This window comes from Kwoniella mangroviensis, assembly GCF_000507465.2.
Source record: "Kwoniella mangroviensis CBS 8507 chromosome 1 map unlocalized Ctg01, whole genome shotgun sequence".
In the NCBI taxonomy this organism is placed as follows: domain Eukaryota; kingdom Fungi; phylum Basidiomycota; class Tremellomycetes; order Tremellales; family Cryptococcaceae; genus Kwoniella; species Kwoniella mangrovensis.
Genome location: NW_027062533.1, coordinates 668,146 through 692,313, shown reverse-complemented (window position 1 = coordinate 692,313; position 24,168 = coordinate 668,146). Strand labels below are relative to the sequence as shown.

Sequence of the window (24,168 nt, the reverse complement as noted above, 5' to 3'; positions counted from 1 at the left end):
CATTCACCGTTCAGATCAAGTACACATATATCACCTCCCCTATCTTGGACTAGTAGGACATTCGTTTGTATGCCCCAATTAACATTATCATCAGATCCGAAATCCAAATCATTAGCTTTATCACCTAAGAAACCCATTCACACCTCGTCCCTATCTCCAGGAAGCAGCAGGAAAGCGGCATATACGAAGAAAGGCGACGAACCGAATTTGTGGGAATTACATCATATCCAAGAAGATATGGCTGCGACATCGAAGAAGAGACATGCCAAGGATGCGGTGGAGAGTTCGAATAAGAAGCGGAAGGGAGCGGAGGACGAGGAGATGAAAGGGCAACCTGATAGGTCTGATGGACATGATCCGGAAGGAGGAGGCGTTGCTGGTGAGAAAGGCAGTAAGAAGAAGAAAAAGAATGCTTATGAGATCAGTGAGTGCACGTTTTAACTTTTCAAATACATATAGCTTTTTAGCCTCAAAGTGAGCCAGTTGAAGATACTGACGCAATGTTTTGCTTTGCATTTGATTCAGAGGGAAAGATCGCTACAGCTGAAGATGCTGCTCGAGCAGATGAAGATCCGCCCCTTAATCAACTTGAGCGATTGATCGAGAAGGGTCAAAAGGAAGTGAAGAAAGGTGAAAGTGTTGTATACTGGATGAGGATGGAGGACCTAAGGAGTGAGTGTATTAACCATCTTTCCATTTTGACCAGTATTCGCATGCTGATGTGTTGATGTCGATGTTGGTCATAGTTGAAGACAATACCGCTCTACACAAAGCGTCTGAGAAAGCTCAGGACTTTGGTATACCCCTGATCGTGCTGTTTGTGATCAGCCCAGGAGATTATAAGATACATGATAGGAGTAATAAGAAGATCGACTTCATCCTCAGGAACCTACGCGATCTCAAGGTGAGCTTAAAGCTCAGATTAATATACATAAAATGGAATACTTGATGACCGTATATGACAGACCAAATTCCACGAACTCAACATCCCCATACATATCGCCTCCTACGACAGGAGATTGCAGATCCCCCGAAGAGTAATCACCGAGATCCTACCTTCGCTCGGAGCCAAGCACCTGTTCGTCAATATCGAATATGAAGTCGACGAGTTGAGGAGAGATATAGCAACGGTCAAGCTCGGTAGGGAGAGTGGAATTGACGTGAGATGTTTGCATGATAGATTGGTGGTTCCGCCTGGTAAGATAAAAAGTCAACAGGGTAAACCTATGAGCGTCTTTAGTCCTTGGCAGAGAGGTGAGTGTTGCGCCGATCCATCAAATCATAAAATCATGATATATGAGGCAAGGGGGGCCGCAAGGCTGATGATGAAATCTGTGGGATTCACTAGCATGGGCCAAATTACTTGATCAACAACCGCATTATCTCAATATGTCACCTTCACCTAAAGCCAATGACAAATCTATCAAATCGAACGATAAGTTCAACAAGCTATTTGAAGAGGATATAACAGATCATGTAGAAGGATTTGAATGTCCGGAAAGTGAAAAGTTGAAAGAGGTTTGGCCGGAAGGAACTGATAAAGCCAAGGAGGTGAGCACGAGACCTTCAGTCCTAGGCTAAATGTATTATCTGAGGAGGGATGGGAGAAAAAATTGCGGATAGATAGCTGATTATTCACGATGGTGTAGCTACTCGATCGATTCTTACACACTAAACCTCGTCAAACGCAATTCCAATTCACATCACCCTTAAACACCGGCGCGGAAGAATCCCAAAAGGAATCTCGAGTTGCTCAATACCAGACAGGTCGAAATCTGGTAGATGGAGATAACTCTTCGAGATTGTCGCCGTACCTCGCAGCAGGTGTGATATCGGCTAGGATGGTGCTGAACGAAGCGAAAAAGCTGAAGGGTGGAAAATTGGAGAGTGGGAGAGATACAGGTGTGGGCATGTGGGTTCAGGAAGTATCGTGGAGAGATTTCTATAATCATGTAAGTGGGTTCCATCTAACATGTCTAAGAGATGTCTAAAAGAAAGCGTAGCGAGAGGTAAGATGGGTCGGAAGGATCATGCTGACGCTGTCCTGATGATAGGTAATGGCTACATGGCCACGAGTATCGATGGGTCGACCATTCCTTGAGAAATTCGCCGACGTCCAATGGGAGACTAACGAGGAACATCTCCAAGCGTGGAAAGATGGTAGGACAGGGTATCCCATAGTTGATGCTGCGATGAGGGCGTGCAAGGCTAGAGGCTGGATGGAAAATAGGGTAAGGATGGTATCGGCCAGTTTCCTAGTGAAGAGCTTGATGCTTGATTGGAGTGAGCATATCTTTCAACCTAGAGTATTAAAGGTTATAAGAGATGCTGATTGTAAGATGTATGAGTAGGATTGGGCGAGAAGTACTTTATGGAGAGCTTCATCGATGGTGATCTAGCTGCTAACAACGGAGGGTGAGTGATCGTATACGCGGATTCCGGACTTCTAATTGCTAATGTTGCTGTTATTGTCGTAGCTGGCAATGGACAGCTAGTGTAAGTGATTTCACCACCTTACTCTTAAGTGCACTTGGATTAATATTGATGAGTTTGAGCGCTGATTTGCTCTTTCGGTTCTGTCATGTAGACCGGTACCGACCCACAGCCATTTTTTGTGAGTACTAAACCATCTTATATCTCATACCAAGTGCTCATATTGATTGTAGAGGATATTCAATACCTTGACTCAATCTGAGAAATGCGATCCCACGGGCGCATATATCCGATACTGGGTACCCGAGTTGAAAAACCTGAAGGGAAAAGCTGTACATGACCCTTTCCATCAGATGCCCAAAAACGAGTTCAAGAAGTTGGGGTATCCTGAACCTATAGTGGACCATAAGAAGAGTAGGGAGAGGGCGTTGTTCAGATACAAGAATGTCGGCGAGAAGGAGGAAGGGGCGGAAGTGGATTGAGGCAATCAGCGAGATGTGAAAAGTCGTCACTTGGAGTGCTTCGAGAGTGGAGCTGAATAGGTGTCTCTAGAACTCCCAGCTCAAGTCAATGCCTCTCACCCTCTCACACTGCTGTAGCTTTGTAGAAATATGGATATTGCAGAATGAGTTCTGAATGCACAACTTGTAATCGTATGGAGAAATGATTCAGGTGCCACATTGTAACACCGATGTTTAAGCATGCCAGATCAGGTCGGACGTCATCGGCACATAAGCATACTCCTACATGTGCAACCGAAAAATTAAATAACCTGGCAGTCACATTCCATCGAAATCCCATCTGTTCTCCTATCAGTCGCTTGCTCAACATCACAGCATAGCACAGAGATATCCGTCTGTCCTACTGTAGCATAGTCATATCACATACGACACTCACAAAATGGCGCCCATCGCCCCACCCGCACACATCGTCACCCCTTCCCAACCTATCGCTCCTCCATCAACATCGGCTTCCGGAGGATTGCTCACCAGGACGCAGAAGTTCATCGAGGAGAATCAAAGATTGATCTTATTAGGATGCGCAGTCTTGGCAGCTTCTGGAGCGGGCTACTACTTGTACTCTACTAAATCATCGGGTGCTGGTCCTTCAGGTGATGCTGGATCGAGCTCGAGTTCTGCTCCTGGTACCTCATCCAGTGCGAAGAAGAACAAGAAAAAGAAGAAGAAGGCTTCATCTTCGGCTAAAGATGAAAAATACGTAAAGGGTGAAGGGGACAAGGGACCTTTGTTGGAAGAGATCGAACAGCCTAAAGAGAAGAAGGTAGAAAAGGTGGAGACGGAAGTGAAAGAAGAGGGTTTCTTAGCTGGTAAGTGTGGTTCGGATCTTGATCGCTAGATCTTTCACAGGACAGGAGACTAGATCATGTACGAGGGAATAGGGAAGGATGAATCAATCGGTTGTGTCAGGTGGACTATATGCTAATGTTGAACGATTTTGGGTAGATGTTCCAGATGCTACCACGCTTGAATCAATGGACGAAAGTGTAAGTGTCAACTTTCTAATTCAAAACAACCATACCGGAGCTGATATACTGTCCTTCTACATAGGCTAGAAACACTCTAGGAGCATCACTCAAAGATCGAGGAAATAAACTTTATTCCAAGAAGGATTTCCAAAAAGCTGTTGAGTGGTGAGTTCAGCTAACTCAAGCTCGCACATCGTTGCGATGGTAGCTGAGCATTCCTTTAGTTACACGAAAGCTATCGAAGTATCCATAAGGAAAGATGCAGTGTTCTTCTCCAATCGAGCAGCTTGTAAGCCCATTGTACTTCATTGATGAATAAGGGGATCTAGCAGACCTGATTTATCTTGATAGGTTATACCAACTTCTCCCCTCCTGAATATACCAAATGTGTAGCTGATTGCGATGAAGCTTTGAAACTTGATAAGACATAGTAAGCTACCCTAAAACAGCACTCGTAGCATAGTAGCTTACCGGTTGTTGGTACAGCGTCAAAGCCTTGAAGAGGCGAGCTACTGCTTTGGAGAATTTGGGTAGGGATGAAGAAGCTGTACGAGGTATGATTTGCTCAGCTGAAACCCTGGTGCAATGTGCGATGGCTGATAGTGTCTTTCCACAAACGCAGATTTCACCGCTACCACCATCATTGAGCGATTCCAAGACGAGCAAGCTGCCATGTCAGTGGAGAGATGTTTGAAAAAGTTGGCTCAGAAGAAAGCTAAGGACATCCTGGAGGTGAGTCGAACCATGAATGCCAAAAGAGATATTCAGCTTATACCTACCCTCTCTGTCAGACTCGGGAACCCAAATTACCATCACCAACTTTCATCTCCGCTTACCTCTCTGCCTTCCGACCTCGTGAGTTCTGGTTTCCTGCTTCTCAATAGCCTACACCCAATCCCCATTCCTTCTTTAGATTAGTATCGCCGGGAACTTATCGTCGATACGCATTCGACATCGCTAACACCCTCTGTCCCAATGTCCTGACAGACCTCAAACCCACTCTCCCTGAAAGCCCATCGCAAGGTGATCAAACCCTCTTACTCGCCTTTGACGCTCTCGAAGCAGCCGACTACTCTCACGCCGTCTCTTTCGTCAACGAAGCTATCGACCAGGGAATCTCATCAAAGGACAACGAAGCTGAGGGATACAACCTACGAGGTACCTTCAAATTCTTGATCGGTGACTCGGAAGGTGCCAGACAAGATTTGCAGAAATCGTTGGATATTAGACCTGATTTCGTGCAAAGTTGGGTCAAGATTGCTAGTGTGCACATGGAGCTTGGTGAGCCTCTCAGTCCTCCCTTCCACCACTACCTCTATATGAGATGGACATTGTGTTTACTGATGACATTGTGATCTCTAGGTGACTCGGCTAGTGCTTTCGGTGACTTTGAAGCTGCTATACGACATAATGCAGACGATCCTGATATCTACTACCATAGAGGTCAAGGTGAGTCTTCTTACGTTAGACATTCCAAACTTGCCGCCAAGTACTCTACTGAGGTTCATCGCACTACCATTAGTCTACTTTATCATGCAAGAGTTTGACAAAGCGATTGCCGATTACAACAAATCGACTGCCCTTGACGGATCATTCATCTTCACCCACATCCAAGCTGCCGTAGCTCAATACAAGCAAGGTAATGTCGGATCAAGTATGGCTGCGTTCAGAAGGATCTTGAAGGAATTCCCTGATAAAGGGGAACCAAGCAACTACTAGTGAGTTGGTCTCTCTTACGGGTGGGGTGTAGCTCGTCGGGATGGAAGTTTATAACTGACCATATGATGCACAAATCTAGTGGTGAACTTTTACTTGATCAACAGAAATTCCAAGAATCCTTGGAACGATTTGATCGATCAATTGAACTTGACAAAGATAGGTGAGTGTGGTCTCTTCCCTTTCCTCCTGATCTCAACCTTCTGCTAGTCTTTGTGGGACCTTTGGGCTGACTGTCGGATCTATTGTATTATAGGAAACCACGAAACGTCTTGCCATTCGTCAACAAAGCTCTTGCTCTATTCCAATGGAAACAAGACATTGTAGGAGCCGACGAACTGTGTCAGAAAGCTTTGGAGATTGATCCCGAGTGTGATGTTGCTGTGGCCACCTTGGCTCAATTGAGCTTGCAACAAGGTAAAATTGATGAGGCGATCAAATGGTTTGAGAAGTCTGCCCAGTTGGCTAGGACCGAGGGTGAATTGGTTAATGCTATCACTTGTGAGTGCTGTTCGAGATCTGCAACTGAGGTTGTCACCTGATTCAATGAGGACCCTCACAATTGTACTGGATATACATCTGGAGGGAATCAAGAGCTGACGTCATAAATTTCTTAGATGAACATGCCAGTAAAGCTCAAGTACAATTCTTGAAGAATTATCCAGAATTCGCAGAGAGACTCAGTCAGATGGCTCAAGGGATGTAAAGAGAGTTCAGTACTGCATTAGATAGTGAACAGGGAAAGAAGTCGAGCCGAAGGGAAGGATGATTGATGCTGCTTGAATTACGCTTTCTTGATGATCATGATGGAAGGTTTAGCGAACGGAGAAACACATATATAACATTATGGGCATTATTATATACGATATGATTGTCGATCTGATCGATGACAGACAACTACGATGCAACTACTCTTAATTCTTGCTGGATATGTTTGATGCTGATCAGAGTGAGGATGGAGGAACTGTCAGGAGAGAGCTGGTGTCACTTGGTGGCTTACCAGATACCATAGCATCGTCCCATTGAGCAGGTAATCAACGACACTCCATATCTCGCGTTCAAGCTTTCAACCCTACCTCAAGTTGTTCGACATCATCTATATATTATATTCGCAAGTAAAGGAAATCATGGGGATTTTAAGATAACAACATATTCATGACTGGATAATTAGATAAACATACAGATAGAAAGAATGAGATGTACGAACTACCATCCCTCGCCTAATCCAAATCGTCCACCAGGTCGATATTTGTCTCCAGACTAGATAAGCGATGGGAACTAAGATGTTCTTGTCTTTAGAGCTACTCTCGCACCGGGTTGACGCTCGACTTGATCGTTTTTTCTTTTCCCTCCATTCAGACACCCCATAGGCGATGTCGTGAGAGAGAAAAGTAAGATAAGGAGCAACTTTTGGGGAAAGTATGACCGGGGCTGCCGCACTGCCATAAAGGCATGAAGAAGAAAGAAAAGAAGAAGAGACGATAGATTGATGATTTTGAATTTTACATGCACGACGTCGTGCAGGAGGGTGAGAGCGGGATTAGGCGGAGTTTGGAATGCGAGAACAGGTAGGATGGACAAGTGGCGGTGGAGGTGGTCCACTTGGACTTTATCATCGATGAGATGCGATGACGAGCTCACGTTGACAGATAAGATACCACCTGTACACAAGACTATAAGATTACAAGGGCACGCGGTACTCAGGCTGCTCAGTCTGAGATCCACTCGACGAGACGAGGAGAAAGGCAGACTTCTAGAGAATCATGAAGTGACACGGACCAGGACCAACACGATGGGACACTCCAACTTGACGCCAGAGATATGGTCAATGATCTTCAGCTTTTGTATGGAACCCTCACACCAAGATAAACAGATATCCCAACCCACTTTGGTAAAGCTATTACGAGTCAGCTCGGTAAGCAAACATCCATTCATTTAGTGAAAACCAAGACCCTGCTGTCGTAGAGCTGAAGCTGATCACTCGATGTTCATGACATAGACCTTCTTTCTAATCGCTGGACGATTGTTATATCGGGATGTTGTGATTGGAAATCTCGGTGGATTGCTCCTTGGAATAAACAAGACGGAGTTACCTGATGAAAGGAAGAATACAGAGCACTTGTCAGATCTGAAGTTGATTAGAGTAGGAAACACCAAGCTACCACTAATTCGATGTATCAGGAATATCACAGTTACACCTTATTCCTCTGAAGACGAAGTCAACAATATATCCGAAATCATTCTTGACCAGCAGATATGCTACATCCAAGTCAAGTCCATCCTTAAAGTGCTCTCCAACGGATCTTTCAATGTAGATGTCCAATCATTGACGATTGGGTCAGGCTCAGCTCCAAAATCAAAGGAGATTGAAAGAATTCAGTCCCGATTCTTCTGTGAGATCCACTCAATTCGTCGAAAACTACTAGAACTGTTCAAACCGGAAGTATGGACAGAGTACAGCCCATTACATGGATACTGTTTCGAACCCCTTCAGTCTGATTTTACCAATGTCAAAAGGATATTACCTGAGGTGGTTAATATATATACGACGCTGGAAGGTACTTTCCCACTGGTATGGGGTACACTCAATCGAACCATCGTTAGAAGAAAGGAAAACAGACCAGTTCAAGGGATGCCAGACATGTCTGTACTAATGGTGAATCCGGAGACTATCCCCGAAGAGTTGGATATGATCTCGTACCCGAGGTTCAGTGAGGATGAAGTAGTGAAGACGATAGTCTATACGATCATACGATCTACACCACCTTGGCTTAGAAGATTGGATGAGGACTAACAGGAGCTGATAGATGAGAAGACCAAGATTGAGATATATGGGTTGGAGAAATTAATAGCTGTTTCAAATCCAATCGATGGTGAGCATGACCCGGATGATCGTAAAGAGGAATCGGAGATGAGAACTCTTGCAAGGGTGGAAAACAGGATCAGGGAAGGATCGAATGTAACGTCAGAAGGGAGATGGATCAGATCGGGTAAGAAGGCATTCTCCATCGGGTTATCATTAGATGTAGATGATCAGGATCAATCGGGCAATGATGAATCATCAGGATAATGCATGTACAGCTATCTACAGCTAAGTCCCTTTCCCGAAACATATTGGCACAGTGAGTCGATTGATCTTCTCATTCGCACCCACAAGCATCGCAAGGAATACTTGCACTGGCTGGTAAGAATTTGACTTTCGGTAATTTCACTCCAAATTCCCAAGGCGAATGAATTCTCTTTTTGTGATCTTCCGGACGTTCTTTAAGCTCATCCTCTGACCAGAGCATGTCCTCCTTTATTTGTTTCTCTAATAGTTCAGTTTCTTCTTCGTCAGATTCTTGGTTCGATAATGGCAATTGACGAGCGAGAAAGAGTTTCTCGAAACCATAAAATTCAATAATCGTATTTCTCTCTTCCTCCTTCTCGTTCTCCTTCTTCTTGCTCTTGCCCTTGCCTTTTTCGCTCTGGATGTCAATATTCTCTATCTCTACTTCATCCTCCTTCTGATATTTCTGTTTCAGACGTTATTTCAGACTGATTATGATCGACCTTATAATATTGCTAGTAAAGAATTGGAATGAAGTATATCGATCTACCAAGCTTTATCGGTTGATATTCCCCCATAAGATAGAAAGTGATGGCCAATCCGCTTTTTCACTTCTTATATCTGTCCATCCCTCCTCCCCATTCTTGCCTTCTATATCTATCTTTTGGTCATCGTCTTGATTGTGAGGAAGATGATGGATATGTATCTCTGTGTTTGGACCATCCACTATAATACTTTGACACCATGATCGTCTTGGTTTACAAACGTGCACCAAGAGGTTTTCAGTCCTTGGGGATAACCTACTCTCGAATCTGATCCGAAGCAAATCTATTCCAAATGAGGTGTAACTTCCACTTTACCGTTCAGGATATTTCGCAAATTGTCCAGAAGTTGACGGTCATGAGGTTGAAGTTGAGGTTGAGGTTGAGATCTAAATTGGATTCTACGTGTATGTTGAAGCAGAGATAATTTCGTGTTGTCCTTCAGAGGGTTAGTAGTGCCATGGAACAGAGTGAGGGGACTTGAAACGATTATATCTCGATAGAGGATGGGAGCGGTGATGTGATTTAATGTCTATACTCTCGCAGAGAGGATGTCACCAAGGAGTTTAACTTTTCAAGCTATGTGAGTGCGATTGTTGGACATACCTTATTGACTCGTAGACAGGCTACCCAAGTGTCCTGAGCGGCGAGTTTGGCTTCTACATGATTGAGATTCTTATCGTGGTCCCAGTAGGAATTGAGGATGTGAATGATCAGCTCTAAGGATACAGTAGATCCTGGAATGACATGTTGAATTTCGACCGCATTTGAGGTTCACTTGGGTATTCCTGGATTTGGTTTGGTTGGGGTAGATAGCCTTGGAGTCATCGGTAAGGATGACACGAGTATAAGTTACATATACATATGGGGAACCCATCAAGCAGAAGGCTGCTTCATCGCTTCGCACAAACGGCCATTGCTCGAAGGGTGTGTGTGTGTACCTGCTGGTTTGTGCGAGGTGTGCGCTTCGTGTCATCACTGTGCTTGGATCATGCGGATCGGAAGCAGTTGTCGTATGGTATATGAAATAACGCATATCAAACATCGGACACACCGTCAGAGAATGTAGACTCTATGGCCTTGCAGTTGAGCAGAATGCAGAGGCGTGCGATAGTCGAAATATTGGCATCAATGCTATAATACATGTTGATCTTGCTATTAAGAGTATATCGATCCTCAACAATCTATGTTTCTTCCGCATATCCATTTTGGCGAAAGATATTATGATTTGGTGATTGATCAATCCTCCTTTGCAAGCATCAGGGACGATGCACATCCATCAACGACGCATTAACACAGTTCCCATCCCTTCCCACTCAACCCACAACCATTGCATTTTGGTAACTCTCTAAAAGGTAAATATCTGATTTTCGGTCCAGCACTGTTTTCACCGTTTTTCCAGTTACTTCTACTACTCTCAAAGCAGTCATGAAGCAATTTAATCATTTGATAATCGAATGATTGCAACCATAATTTCATCTTGGCATCATGTTCCCTTGATGTCGCTGGATGTCCAGGTAGGGGTACAGCTTGGATCCTATCACATTCGTGGTCAACATCAGAATCCGCGCTTGGATTGCTGACTAAGACAGCTTGCATCGGATCGACCTCGTCATCCGAATCTAGGTGTGGTGTGCTGGTCAGATCAGCTGGGGTCTCCCTGCTTGAAGGGCCCTCAGTATTACTGATAGCAAATCCTGCATTTCGCAATTCTTCATCAACATACTTCATATCCACATCGGGATCACGATCCCATTCGTTCGAACCTCTGGCAGTCCAGTGATAATCGTAACTGCAATCTTGAGGTAAACATATACCTTCAAAACCATAAATCTCGAATACAGTTTTATTTTCAATTTCTTTCTGCAAGATATCCTTTCTGATCTTCTTTTTGAAAATTTTAGGATGCGAATCGTAAATTGAATTCAAGATGAGGGAGATGATCTCATATTCTTCCATCATGTTATGTTCATCTTGAGGTAAGAGCCCTTCACCTCCATATGATTCGGGTTCAGGCGTATCATCATCTAAGTTACTTCCTGGGGGTATTCTTCTACCTAATGAACGATATTTCTCCCTTGACCAATAATCTTCGTCATCTTTCCTACGAATAACGATTCGGTTGGTACATCCCCATAACAGTGGTATATGATCCATCAAGTCCGTATGGATGGTAAATACTCTGGGGAGTAATCGAGTTTGATCGATGTATTCGGGATTTTCAAGTTCCATCAAAGGTAATCCACCATTTTGCCATTCACACCATTCCATTCCATCCTCATTCCGATTAAATATCTCCCAAAGATGTAATCGAAGGTTAACTAATGCTGTGCCCCAATTATTATACAGCTTATCACTAATCTCACCAATTCTCCGTTCTTCGGAATTATACACGGTCAAATCGGATCCTACTGAAATTCCTTTCAATCTGGGCATAATCAAGAATCCCTTTCCCTCCTTTTCATATTCTCGCTTGATATTTCGTAATCTCTGAATTAGCTCGAATCCATTTCCATACGTTTGACCTATACCCTGGTAGTATCGGGGATCCTGTTTGACCCTGTTGAAGTATTCGAGAGATGATTGTTCTTCGAGATCTACTCCTTCGACTGGTACGGATCGGGGTAAGAACCGGAAGCGAGTGACGTGCTTGAGTAAGGATGATTTAGTATATCCTTTTCTCAGATGTTGAAGAGTAGCTGCATCACTTGATTGATGAGGATTTGAGCTCATGTCTACTGCTGGGATGAGTGCATCGGATCCAAGGAAGAATGAGTTGATATCCATTGCTGTTGGTGAATGATAGAGTACAGGACTGGCTAACAGGTAGAATACCTGTAGCCATAGACGATATCAGCGGTGTCCATACTGTACGATAGGTGTCCACTCACCGTGTTCACCCTTAGAGCACTCGCCAGTGTCGGTTGCGGTATAAAGCTCCCATCCCTACCCTCCTCCAGACAATACTGAAGTATGTTCCTCAAGACCTCCTCGGGAAAAGGTGTAAGGGAATTGTTGTTCTTCATCTTTCCTCAAGGTCGGGTGTGTGTATCGAGGTGACCCTGGACGCATAGGAAGAACAAGGGCGAGACATCACAGCTGATATGCGTTGAGCACAGTGTGATCTTTGGGCGGCGTACAGTGCTTCGTAGTGAGGGGAATGGGAATTTGCATACATTCATTTATTTACCAAGAGACCTGGACTGCATGGAAGTGGAGGTCATACGGCATAGCTCACTCACTGTGCAGTGCAGTGAGCTACGTCATCACTTGGTCCAGGTGAAAAGCAATATTTTCCCACCTGGTCAAACAAAGTCTACCAGATAGTCCTATCGGCTGGTCAGATGAGTCTCTCTCTCATGACCCAAGATGGCACCCGCTAAGACAGCTACCCCCAAGAAGGGTGCAACCAAGAAGACACCCACCAAGAAAACTAGCCTTACACCTAAAAAGCAAAATCCTCCCCCGACCAAGAGCAAAGCCAAAGGAAAGGCGGCTACTCCAATCATCAAGACCAAAGGAACACCATTGCAAGCTCGGAAAGGTAATGAAGCGGAAGCTGAAGATGTTCCTCGAGTCGATGAGGAAAAGCCAAGATTGGCGCCATTCTCTGATGAGATCCTGAGGAATATTCTTGAGCACTGTGAGGAGGAACAGGTCGAAGGATATTATGTAGCTCAGAGGTCCCTGGCGAATCTGATGAGGGTGAACAGTGTGAGTGGACCTCAAATCATCCCTGCCTAATGAATACATATGGTATTACATTCCAGAAGTGGCTTTCATCTTCTATAACAGCGTATAGCAGAGTGTGCGGAGTTCATGCTGACCATGTCCTTTCATCTCTTCCCATAGGTCTTCCACAGACTTGCCGGTCCGGTCCTATATCGATGTCCCAACGTAATGGACTTCGAAGCCTTCTTTTATGGGATCGAGAAATCTCTTGCATGGGATTATCATATATACTTTGATCCTTTCAATTGCGACAACACATATCGATATCATTATCCGGTCGGAAACAGATATACCAAGTTGTTCCTGTTGGATAATGTCAAACATCTGAAAATACTCTCATGCCTTGTCCCAAGGATCAGTTCAGAAGATGGAGAAGAAACAAAAATTGATAATCATTATCTAAGAGAATTAGTGAAAAATCCAAAATATCAATTATGTGATGGACATTATCGCAAGATGAAAGATGCTTTTGAAAAATCGCGTAGATTCAAGAAAGGACGGATGACTCCTAATTTGCAATCTTTACGTATAGGAAGTACGGAGAGGTTCAAATATGAAGGTATAAGAGGTGATTTCATCAATGATTGAGTGAGATTACAGATAAATTTTGGTAATCATATGGAACAAAGTAGATTGGAATTATGGAGAAGACTCCAACCGAAAGAAGTGATCGAATACCAGAATGACATTACTGGATCAATTAGGTATGAAAATCTACAAATGTTATTGGGTAGAGGACAATTCCAACTACCGAACGTGGGGACGGTGCATAGCAGCTTGCTAGAGCCATTCTCGGTTATTTGGGGATGTACGAACCGGATCGTCCTTCGAGAACATACCGAGCAAGATGTCAAATGGCGAAGAATGAGAAGAAAGATGTCAAAAGACAATGGTCGGATTCGCTCTTACCCTACTTTCGGATATATCCCTCCGCCTCAATTCTCAGAAACAGGCCATGTCAATATTGATATAGCAGTTGATATAGATGATGAGGAATTGGTATTTGATTATCCAGGTGATGGCGATATACTGTACTATGACGATTACAACCTGAAAAGTCCTCAATATACTATCAATATCATTCGAAATACTTTGATCCAACATCACATGACTAGAATGGTCAGCGGTACAGTCAACTCATCACTGAAAAGGGACTTAGAAGATTACTCGACATTTGAGATATACGGGTTTGAAAAAGTACATCCCTATGAGGATTTAGTATACGACGATGTATGGAAGTCACGGAAAAAGATCGTGGCGGATTGGCGAAATGACAATAAAGTTGATATGGATCATGTTGAAAAACAAATCGAAAGTCATAACCAGGAACAAGGCCGAGCTGTATCTTCTTCCGCTGAAGCTCCGCCCTCACTCCATCCATCTGAGATATCAAGTGAAAGAGAAGAATCAAAAAAATGCAAAATACAATTCTGGCTAAGTGCAATGGATTATGAAATTATGAAAGAACTTCAAAAAGTCTTCAAATATAGTAATAGGATCTGGATGAACTCTGAGACGAATGCAAATTCTTCTGGACCAGTGATTAGGTTTTTGCTCGTAGAGAAGTTGGCGGCTGCTGATAAGAAGAGAAAGAAAGATGAGGAGGAAGAGGATGATTGGTCCATGGATTAGACGGGAATGAACGAAATTGCGATATGAACAATGAACAGTTGATGGTCTTTCGTTGATCTTACGGAAAACGGTCGAGGAAAGCGGGATAAAGGTGAAGAACCGTTGATTGTCTTCGGACAACTTCCATACTGTATCATGAAGTTGTATAGATTTATGCATCGTTGACTTTTGTCATGATTTCTGAGAGTGGAAGCACAGTACGATATCAGCATATTAGATTTGAACTTGTGTGTGAGATGTCAACAAAAGTCTAGTCCGATAAGGACAATTCTGCATTTACACGAAAGCGACACACATCCTATGAATTCTATTCATTAAATACCACCTATAAATTGATACACCGCATCTTCGTCACTGTAATACTGAACCCCGTTCTCATCGTACTCTTCATCTTGCCAATCATCATCATCTCCATCCGGTTCATAATCCCCTCCACCACCATCGTATATATCATCATCGTCATATTCAATGAAATCATCCACGTCAAAATCATGTCCATCATCATCATCATCCCAATCATCCTGATCATCTTCATCATGGTCATCATCCGTCCAATCTGAATCATCGTCCCTCGGCGGTGGTCTAGGTCTAGTATCCAATTCCCACTTATCTCCTTTCCCTTGTCCACACGAACTACATCCTGGATAATCACTCGCTAAGTAAAGCTTGATCGTAGGAGCTTTCTTTCCGGTATCTATCCATTGGCCTTGTTCGTTGATCTCTAAACATTCTCGAATTCGTTCTTCCATCTTGAGGGATATGGATCGATAAATTGATTGTCTCCTTGATAATTCCTCTGCAGTGAATCTGGATTTTGTTATACTGGCTAGACAATCCATGTCGATGTCGCGGTAAAGAACCTTCGGTTCAATCACAGTTGATTCGTCGATGAAAGGTAAATTCTCACCAACACCTTCCATAGATGATGAGATAGTTAGGAATTTCTCTATTCCATATACTTCCAATATCGTATCACCATCAATCTCACTCTCGCTTTTACTTTGTTCGAGTCCATCGGCATTCCGATCCTCAGGTTCGAGAGGCATAGAGTATTCGATCATTTCGCATATGCACTCTATCCATGTTTCTTGGTCTATAACGGAAACAGAATCCACGGGCCAATCGATATTATCGTATCCATTTTCATTTCCATTCCCTACTTTGTTTCTTTCCCCAGTAGCAGTACTTGTATTGGTACTTTCGTAATTATTTACAGCTGGCCAGAGATACTTTCTCACATCCTCTTTCTCCCTTATTGTCAATCTATTCTTGGTGCCCCACTGAATCACAGGTGGATCTTCCAATGTCGTATGAATCTCTACCATCTGAGGCAACACACCTCTCTTGGTCATTTTCAATACATCGCCAGATAATGACATTGTAGGTGAATCAAATTCGCACCAATGTTCTGGTTGCAAGTGAGAGAGAAGATTAAGTTTTATATTTCTAATTGATCTAAATAACATATCACTGATTTCCCTTTCCCTGTCTCCTGTCGGTATCAAATATGAATCGCACGAAATCGATTTAAGTCGAGGAGTTATTACACCTTGACAGTTGGATAGTATTTCCTTAGCTTGAGTGTATGAATCACGTTGTATGTTGATGACTTGATCTAATTTCTCGTCGTCGCATTCTTCAGGAAGGGAGTGAGGGTATATACGAAGGTGTTGTATTTGATGCAGTAAGGGTAATTTGGTATTGCCCTCTTCTATACTTTTGAGGTATAGATCATGAGATGAGACTTTTGAGGAAGCCAGAGATTCGGAGAGAGTGGAAGAGAGGGGTTTGTCGGAACCGACGAAGAAGTTGTGGATGTCTTTGATGATGGGCGAGGAGTATAGGTAAGGTGAGGCGAGAAGATACCATGTCTATATCGTGAGCAGCGCATCAGCTCACAGTCTCAGAAGCAAGGAGAACTCTTGAAGATATCATATATAGGTCGATGGATTGAGATGCAACTCACCTTGCTAACCCGCAAACAAGTTGCTAACGTTTTCTGAGAGACGAACAATCCCTCATCGTCTTTCTCTCGACATAGACTGAGAATATGATCCCATATCTCTGGGCTTAGTTCGGACGTCATTTTGAGCAACAGGAAGGTTTTCGAGTACTGCTACAAGATGTGTGATGACGAGTACAGGTGAACGTTGATTGATAAACTCATGTATGCTAGTTGAAATTTTGCCTAGTAAAGTCGAGAAGTCGAAACATATTCAACGCTCGGATCATCGGTCATCTCAGGAATGGCGGACATCGCCGCTCTGTGATTCTGATAAACTGATAAAAAATCACTCGCGCGGACTATCAACGTAGAGGACGCGACTCCCTTTGCGAGGTCATTGATAACATGACGAAATAGACATGAACACTTTGCCATCTCATCTCAGTCACCCTCCCCCAGGCCTTTGCATTTTCATCGCAATCGATCTGCGTTTCCACCTTCGACCGGACAGATACATACTAGATATCGATTGTCATCATCAACATGGCTGTGAGGCAAAAGACCGCGAAGACCACCTCCACCTTTAAAAGCAATTCAACTTCCAATAAGAAGTCCTCGACGACCAAATCCAAAAAATCATCTACCCGTACACCCTTGAAGAAACGTATCCAATGGGGCAGTATCGAATGATGCAGATGAATATATGCTCAACGAGAAGTCCAATGTGGATCCAAAAGACCTGTCTCCCTTTCCCGACAATGTATTGAAGAGGATATTTAGTTTTTGTCTAGAAGAGGGAAGAGAGGGGTGGTATACCCCTCAGAAGACTTTGGTGAATTCCCTGAGAGTGAATAGCGTGAGTCGTATACTTTGGCTATTGTACAGAACAGAACTCTTATCTAAAGGATGTGTTGACACGCCACTAGGTCTTCTTCACTATAGCTGGATCAGTACTCTACCATTCACCAACAGTCATGGATTTAGGGACCTTCATAAGTGGTTCAGCACGACGATTGCCCTTGGACAAGTTCAATTTTGACTTCGATCCTGATTTGACTAAACCTGATAATGCGGCATTGGCGAGGAAATCAGGTTGTACGAAATTGGTCTTGTTACAATACGTAAAACATCTTGCGATCTTACCTTGTACTGCTCCGAGAACACCTACCGATACCGAGCATTCACAATTGGGGGTAGAGGAGGCATATCAATCCACGCAAGATAACTTGGAACATTTAAGGAAAAATGCAGGATATTTTAAAGGTCAGACATACGAACGAGCCAAAACCATCATTCATGAACAGTATAGGCACATCACGCCAAACTGTCGGACGGTCACTATAGGCAATGATATGGATATCCACAGCAGTTTGAAGGACGTACTTGAAAGGATACAAGCTCAAGAAGATGAGAAGGAACGAGTCAAGACCCTCAAGAGCGTGAAAAACCTCATTGACAAGTTACACGGTCATTTTGAAGAAGCTATCGGATCCCTTCGACTAAGTTTGATGTCCCGCTTCAAACCTGGAGAATGGTACGAATATATGAATCCAGATTACAAGATACCGTTCAAGCCTGAAATGTCAAATGCAGAATACAAATCTCAGTATTTCCCATCCAAATGGATGATCAATACGGATTTATCGGATCAGTTCCCTTTATTGTGGGGATCAATCAATCAAATTATCGTTCGACCAGGACAAAATACCCCAACAATTGACGATTTAATTCCCCCTCCTAGATCTAAAGATATAAAAAGGAAAAGAAGACATTCATGGGATAGCGATAATGATAGTGAGGAAGATGAATGGGAAATGAATATGACTCCTCCTCCTCCGTCGGATCTCATTCATGGGATTGCATCTAGTACCCATCGTCAACAAGGGGATATGATGGCGGACTTGATGGGATTGGACCACGAAAACGTTCAGACAATTCTGAGATCTATAGTAGATTCTCATCCTAGGACATTCAGTCGATCGCTGTTACATGCAGATACAAAAAGGGAATTGGAAGATAAGACGGTATTCGAGATATACGGTATAGAAAATGTCATAAAATTAAATAATGATGTCGAGGGACTTGGAAGACCGAGAAGGAAGGAGAGGGAAAAGGAGGTCAAATCGAAATTTGATTACTATACGTTGGAAATTTACCAATCGCTCCAAAGGCAATTTAAGTTTAAGGATAGGTTTTGGCAGAATAAGGAAGATGAAAGTGGACCGGTAGTGAGATTTGGGATGATGAGGGAATCAAGAGATGGATGAGGTGTAGATGTTACTCGTGCGTTCGGGACTCTCTCACGATATGCATACACGAGTACCTGTTCGGTGTGATCACTGCATTCTCATACGGCCCCCGGACGGGCTCCGGATAAGATGACTTACAAGGTAACCTTTGGATTCCCAGCATGCCGTGTCCTCGCCCTCTTTCCCCATTATCGGTCCTTGTCCATTGATCATTCTTTGCTCATTGATCTCAAGTCATACCGCCTATTATCATACTGACTTTTCTCATTACTCCAACATGTGTCAAAAACATCAAGAGCAATCCTTGATCACCCAACCTCCTCAACATGGTCATCAGCATGAGGAACCAGATCAATGGGCAGGTAAAGAATACCTCTCTGATCCGGAAATGTAAGTCAGGATTGTCATCGACAGACTGTGTTAATACGTCCAAGTGGGGATTATATTCTTTCTTTATTGCTGACTTCGAAATTACCGACAGACTCAAACTTGCTCAAATGAGTTACGATTTCATAATCCAGTCTATCACTTTTGCAGGGATTGATGAGGAGGTGTACCGAAAATGGGACATATTGGAAATAGGCTGTGGTGAGTTCAAGTCTCCCCCTCTCTGTCGGTCCTCATACAGTATGATCCCAAGCTGACTTTGATACCTGGCATAGGTCCAGGAGTTGTAACCAAACATCTTTTACCTACTTTCCATACTGTCCATTCGATCGATACTTCTCCCTCTATGTTGACGCATCTCACTACCTATCTACCTCCCAATACATATCCCAATTTATCCTTTTCACTTCATACCTTAAGTCCAGACTCAGGTCGACTTTTTGCGGAGAGAGTACCTCTCAAATCACCCACCGCGGAAGATCCAGATAGGCAATTACCATCTCCCAGACCACGATTTGATCTAGCCGTGGTAAACTGGGTACTGCATCATGTGGACAACGTACAGTCTTTCATGGCAGGTGCAGTAGGTCTACTGAAAGACGGAGGATGGTTGGTAATCACTGAAATGGGAAGGAGAGATGGAGGTCATATGATAGATGATAAAGTGAGTCAAACACTACTTCAGACGTGGACCGTATCAGATTGATGGTGTTTTTCAGTCCACCGAACAAGGCTCATTCAATGCTCCGGACCATTATCGATCTGCCTATACACCTCAGCGGCTCGTTGATCTCTTTGAATCACATGGCCTGATTGATGTACATGCAGATATGACTCAGGATTTCCCAGCCTTCCGACCTGCCTCTGCTCCGCCATTGAAAGAAGGTGAAGAAAGGAAGATGATCCCTGCTCTGATCGTCAGAGGTAGAAAAGGGATATAACAGAGCTAGGATTTGTACGATTCAAGCATTCTAGAGTAATTTGGTGAATACTTTTCATAAAATGATAATGGCAAAATACAAAATACGATGAATTGCTTTATATAAGCAGATGTAGCTTATTGGAAAGTATTTCTTATGTCTTTGGGTTACTCGTATGCATCATGATGATCAGTACGAATGTGGACCGAGTATTGTTGACACCCAGGAGACCGTCCGGCGGCACCCGCTCGGGCCCCGATACGGATAAGATAACAGATAAGTCAACACGAGGTACGAGTACAAAATCGAATCTTTACACGATTGCAGCACTGGAGTACTGGTAAGGTAACAAAGAGCTTGGTAAGCACCGTCTCCCCACTGGACGAGGAGATAGCATATATGAAAGTCAGACCCAAGCAAGCGGTTTAATCAAGATCATACGTACTTTTTTGCAACGTGAATCCATGATTCAATGGATCATACCTATAATCGCAGTACTGATCCTGTTCTATCGAAATCCCCACATAAGTGAAATCAACATGCCCCGACAACGAGACTCGCAACATCATGATCATGTCCACAGTCCCCACAGTCATGGGCATGGACATGGACATGAACATACTCATCACCTCCACCCTCAGGGCGAACATGATCATTGGGCTGAGGACGATTACCTTGGCAGACCCGGTGTGTAAGTTGATCATTTACTTCGACCCTCCCATGTCTATTTGTTATCCTATCGTTACTTAACGCTCATCGTAAGTATATCGGTTGCAATCCAGATTCGAAGTAGCTGAAATCACTTATGAATCCATTTTAAACTCTCTCGTTTCTGCTGGGATCAAAGACGACATATACAAAACATGGGACGTGTTGGAGATAGGTTGTGGTGGGTTTGTGTTCTTCTTCAAACTCACAAGATCTCTTCTTCTTCTTCTTCTTTTTGCCTTCGTACACCCATATGAAGGTCCTGTTATATCTGTTTATTATATCCAAAAGTTCCAAGACTGAACTCCTACTACAGGTCCTGGAACAGTAACTAAACATCTCTTATCTACATTCTCCACCATCCACTCAATCGATGTTTCACCCTCAATGCTATTGAACCTAAGCAAATACCTTCCTTCGGACCTTCATCCAACGTTATCATACTCCCTTCATAATCTATCTCCAAATTCACCACAACAATTCAAAGGAAAATTACCACTTAGATCGCCGACTGTCGAAAACCCTCAAAGGGAACTATCACCTCCAAGAGAGAAGTTCGACTTGGCAGTATCAAGTTATGTACTTCATCATGTAGATGATCTACATTCTTTCATGCTCGGTGCGATTGGGTTGGTGAAGGAGGGAGGATGGCTGGTCTTTGCTGAGATGGGGTTTATTCCTAACGGCAATGGCGATGGACAGTTAAATGTGAGCTTTTAGCTTTATTGAACTTGATATTTCCATCTTCCTTTTCTGCTCAATCACGATTCTTCGCTTCCTATTATGAGATCAATTCATCTCAACACCTCAAATCCCACATTGGTCCATATGATATCCATCATGACTTATCTCATCCTGACATCACATTTACTATATATAGCCCACCAAACACGATTCCTTCAATGCTCCTGAACATCATCGACCCTCATTCACTATCGACTCACTCACCAGGCTATTCGAATCTTACGGTCTAACAGACGTATATGCAGAACAAAGAGGGGAATTACCTATTTTCGGGACGGAGGAAGGCAAGATGAGAATACCGGGTTTGATCGTTAGAGGGAGGAAGGGTAAGGAGTGAAAGCGGAAAAGGGTACCATACGGCACTTTAGTCTTTTGGAAGCTGTACGAGTATACTGTATAATTATATGTAAATAGCTCCGGTGATAGTTATTTTTCTGTACGCAGACTTTGGAATCTATGGATATACTTTACTCTTCAATTATCACCAACATGCATATAAGTCGAATCGAACATTACTATTAACATAGAATAGGGTATAGAGGGTATCCTGAAAAAGAAACTCAACAAAGCAGAGGCTAGTTTGTACAGTGCTGTATTGTCGTTGATGAACACTAAATATATATACAAATACAGAAAGAGGATGGATAAAGACGATATGTAGGATAAATGTGAAGAGGGAAAGAAGGCTTGAGATCAAAAGCCAAAGTCGGGAGGACTTCCCATGATCGTTTTCAATGTGGAATGTGACGATTAGATCTATTGATTCCGATCATCGAATGTTCAGTCCAATCAGTTTAACCCTCGGTTATGAAAAGTGTAAACTCACCAAAGACAACTCCAAGGTCCACACTCTCCTAGCCCAAACTTTGACGTTGATCATCTCATCTTTCGAGGTAGTACTAGCGGGAATTTGAACTTCGACACCGTCCCACCAGCATTTACGCTATAGGCAAGGGAATCAGTGACCAGCTCTTGCCCTTGAGGTTCGCATGCCATCGAAGAAGAGGGTAAGAGGGGGTGTTAAGCAAATGCGAAGTATACTCACTGCAGGCTTTCTCCAGAACAATAATAATTTTTGAGCGGTACTCATCTGTTGAGCATCGATCCAAGGTATGTTATGACCGTCCTTTTGTTCTTCAGGTGTGGGGTGCACGATACCTGTTTTCAGCAAGACGAGCGCCATGGAAGTGATGACGTTTCGAGAGGGTTCACATGCTCTGAATCCCCATGAGTCGTCTCTGTTGAATCCGCTATAGGTGGGAAGGCATAGGTCAGTGGATTCGAGATGGAGATTCAGAATTAAGAAGATTTTGAAAAAGACATTGATAATCGATCGCCACCTCCAATTCATGAACGGATCGAAGCCAGACATTCCTCTCCCATCAATCATCAAGTGAAACTCTTCCACAAAACGCACTTCGCCCCTTGTCACCATCATTTCACGAGCGAAATCACAAGTACAAACTCCACTCACCTCATACAGAGCATATCGATCAGATGAGCCTCCGCCGCATTCCCAACACTACTAACGTTCCTCTCCAACGCCGCGAAAATACTTTTCTTGTTCTCTAGCGCTTTGCCGCAATTCCTCTTAAGAGCTCTGAGCTCTTCGTTAGGTAAACCAGATTTGAGATCGGTCTTGGCCAATCCACCTGGTTTGGTGATCGAGAAATACTCGAGCTCTTCCCGCAAGACGATGATGGCTTGTTTGGACAGAAGGGGGTTCTGCGATTGGTCGGACGTAGGGTCATTAGGGTTGATAGGGATGTTTTGCTGTGCGTGGAACAGACCTGGGGAGGTTGGGGTGCCGTAGAATGTTGATTGAGCGGTGGACCAGAAGGACAGGATGTAGCGGAAACAGTCGGGATCAAACTGTCGGTGGGTGCAGGAAGAGTTGAGATGATAGGTTTGGATTTAGGTTTAGGTTGATCGAGTTGATCAGAAGGTGATGTGTTTAGATATGGTGAGGAAGTTAACAGGATTGATGGACAGGTATCATCCAGTGTTGGAAAGGAGGATTAACCATATATTCGAATCGAGAAAAGCAAGCAGTGGACATATCATTCAACGTCAGCACCAACCTCCATTCATACCAGATTTCAGACCGAATATCCAACTCCATGTCTGTTTCTTGGCAGAATGCATTTCAGTGAATCAGGAACACGTCCACTCACATCAACAGTAAACACTCCATCATCCGCACCTTCCCAACTCGCAGGTTTACTCAAGATAAGTCCCTGTGGGAACAACCCCAATAATACACTCTCGGGTAACAACATCAATGTCTCCCTTTCAACGGGGAACATCTGACCCCTCAAGTCCAGGTTCAATCTCGTGAGCAGTTGAGGGTTGGTGGATTGTGGGTATAAGGGAGAGGAGTAGGTTGGAGCTTGGACGGAGGTGATGGGTGAGGAGGAAGGGGCGACGGATGTTATGGGGTTGGAAGATGCTGGGAGGGCCATCTTGCTGAATGATGCTTGGTCTTGGCTTTTTATGGTAAGTCAGGTTCTATATATATGCTGTTGGTGTATTCCTCGGTATGCTGAGCTGAAGGAGAGAAGATGAGAGGATAAAAAGGGAGAGAAGGTATAGTTGAAAGTTGGATGAAAAGAAGAGTGGGAAGTG

At 43.6% G+C, this 24,168-nt stretch overlaps 11 protein-coding genes across 11 annotated transcripts; 8 read left to right on the top strand and 3 right to left on the bottom strand.

Moving 5' to 3' along the window:
• Positions 1 to 69: 69 nt before the first annotated feature.
• I203_100241 (uncharacterized protein) lies at positions 70 to 2,915 on the top strand (the record flags this gene model as incomplete). Its single annotated transcript, XM_019149157.1, has 11 exons — positions 70 to 424; positions 526 to 672; positions 747 to 904; positions 966 to 1,254; positions 1,349 to 1,551; positions 1,650 to 1,952; positions 2,055 to 2,283; positions 2,352 to 2,415; positions 2,478 to 2,496; positions 2,588 to 2,614; positions 2,667 to 2,915. The coding sequence occupies 11 exons, from the start codon at positions 70 to 72 to the stop codon at positions 2,913 to 2,915; spliced, it is 2,043 nt and encodes a 680-aa protein (XP_019001684.1).
• Positions 2,916 to 3,333: 418 nt separating this feature from the next.
• I203_100240 (uncharacterized protein) lies at positions 3,334 to 6,341 on the top strand (the record flags this gene model as incomplete). Its single annotated transcript, XM_019149158.1, has 14 exons — positions 3,334 to 3,760; positions 3,897 to 3,937; positions 4,002 to 4,084; positions 4,144 to 4,208; positions 4,271 to 4,349; positions 4,406 to 4,473; positions 4,542 to 4,651; positions 4,711 to 4,774; positions 4,907 to 5,200; positions 5,282 to 5,368; positions 5,442 to 5,637; positions 5,718 to 5,798; positions 5,892 to 6,136; positions 6,253 to 6,341. 14 exons carry the CDS (start codon positions 3,334 to 3,336, stop codon positions 6,339 to 6,341), a joined length of 1,929 nt encoding a protein of 642 aa, XP_019001685.1.
• A 1,086-nt stretch (positions 6,342 to 7,427) lies between these two features.
• Positions 7,428 to 8,705, top strand: I203_100239 (uncharacterized protein; the record flags this gene model as incomplete). Its single annotated transcript, XM_019149159.1, has 3 exons — positions 7,428 to 7,550; positions 7,635 to 8,346; positions 8,443 to 8,705. The coding sequence occupies 3 exons, from the start codon at positions 7,428 to 7,430 to the stop codon at positions 8,703 to 8,705; spliced, it is 1,098 nt and encodes a 365-aa protein (XP_019001686.1).
• Positions 8,706 to 10,516: 1,811 nt separating this feature from the next.
• On the bottom strand, positions 10,517 to 12,252 carry I203_100238 (uncharacterized protein; the record flags this gene model as incomplete). The annotated part of the gene is made up of 2 exons (XM_019149160.2): positions 10,517 to 12,061; positions 12,118 to 12,252. The coding sequence occupies 2 exons, from the start codon at positions 12,250 to 12,252 to the stop codon at positions 10,517 to 10,519; spliced, it is 1,680 nt and encodes a 559-aa protein (XP_019001687.2).
• Positions 12,253 to 12,595: 343 nt separating this feature from the next.
• I203_100237 (uncharacterized protein) lies at positions 12,596 to 13,546 on the top strand (the record flags this gene model as incomplete). The annotated part of the gene is made up of 2 exons (XM_019149161.1): positions 12,596 to 12,940; positions 13,079 to 13,546. The coding sequence occupies 2 exons, from the start codon at positions 12,596 to 12,598 to the stop codon at positions 13,544 to 13,546; spliced, it is 813 nt and encodes a 270-aa protein (XP_019001688.1).
• A 30-nt stretch (positions 13,547 to 13,576) lies between these two features.
• I203_100236 (uncharacterized protein) lies at positions 13,577 to 14,590 on the top strand (the record flags this gene model as incomplete). Its single annotated transcript, XM_019149162.1, has 1 exon — positions 13,577 to 14,590. One exon carries the CDS (start codon positions 13,577 to 13,579, stop codon positions 14,588 to 14,590), a length of 1,014 nt encoding a protein of 337 aa, XP_019001689.1.
• Positions 14,591 to 14,904: 314 nt separating this feature from the next.
• On the bottom strand, positions 14,905 to 16,676 carry I203_100235 (uncharacterized protein; the record flags this gene model as incomplete). The annotated part of the gene is made up of 2 exons (XM_019149163.1): positions 14,905 to 16,461; positions 16,557 to 16,676. 2 exons carry the CDS (start codon positions 16,674 to 16,676, stop codon positions 14,905 to 14,907), a joined length of 1,677 nt encoding a protein of 558 aa, XP_019001690.1.
• Positions 16,677 to 17,078: 402 nt separating this feature from the next.
• On the top strand, positions 17,079 to 18,802 carry I203_100234 (uncharacterized protein; the record flags this gene model as incomplete). Its single annotated transcript, XM_065516595.1, has 3 exons — positions 17,079 to 17,214; positions 17,273 to 17,391; positions 17,462 to 18,802. 3 exons carry the CDS (start codon positions 17,079 to 17,081, stop codon positions 18,800 to 18,802), a joined length of 1,596 nt encoding a protein of 531 aa, XP_065373413.1.
• A 259-nt stretch (positions 18,803 to 19,061) lies between these two features.
• On the top strand, positions 19,062 to 20,112 carry I203_100233 (uncharacterized protein; the record flags this gene model as incomplete). Its single annotated transcript, XM_019149165.1, has 4 exons — positions 19,062 to 19,174; positions 19,266 to 19,372; positions 19,447 to 19,835; positions 19,891 to 20,112. The coding sequence occupies 4 exons, from the start codon at positions 19,062 to 19,064 to the stop codon at positions 20,110 to 20,112; spliced, it is 831 nt and encodes a 276-aa protein (XP_019001692.1).
• Positions 20,113 to 20,630: 518 nt separating this feature from the next.
• Positions 20,631 to 21,880, top strand: I203_100232 (uncharacterized protein; the record flags this gene model as incomplete). The annotated part of the gene is made up of 4 exons (XM_019149166.1): positions 20,631 to 20,782; positions 20,874 to 20,980; positions 21,116 to 21,507; positions 21,680 to 21,880. The coding sequence occupies 4 exons, from the start codon at positions 20,631 to 20,633 to the stop codon at positions 21,878 to 21,880; spliced, it is 852 nt and encodes a 283-aa protein (XP_019001693.1).
• A 468-nt stretch (positions 21,881 to 22,348) lies between these two features.
• Positions 22,349 to 24,005, bottom strand: I203_100231 (uncharacterized protein; the record flags this gene model as incomplete). The annotated part of the gene is made up of 4 exons (XM_019149167.1): positions 22,349 to 22,486; positions 22,589 to 22,793; positions 23,018 to 23,415; positions 23,718 to 24,005. The coding sequence occupies 4 exons, from the start codon at positions 24,003 to 24,005 to the stop codon at positions 22,349 to 22,351; spliced, it is 1,029 nt and encodes a 342-aa protein (XP_019001694.1).
• Positions 24,006 to 24,168: the final 163 nt, after the last annotated feature.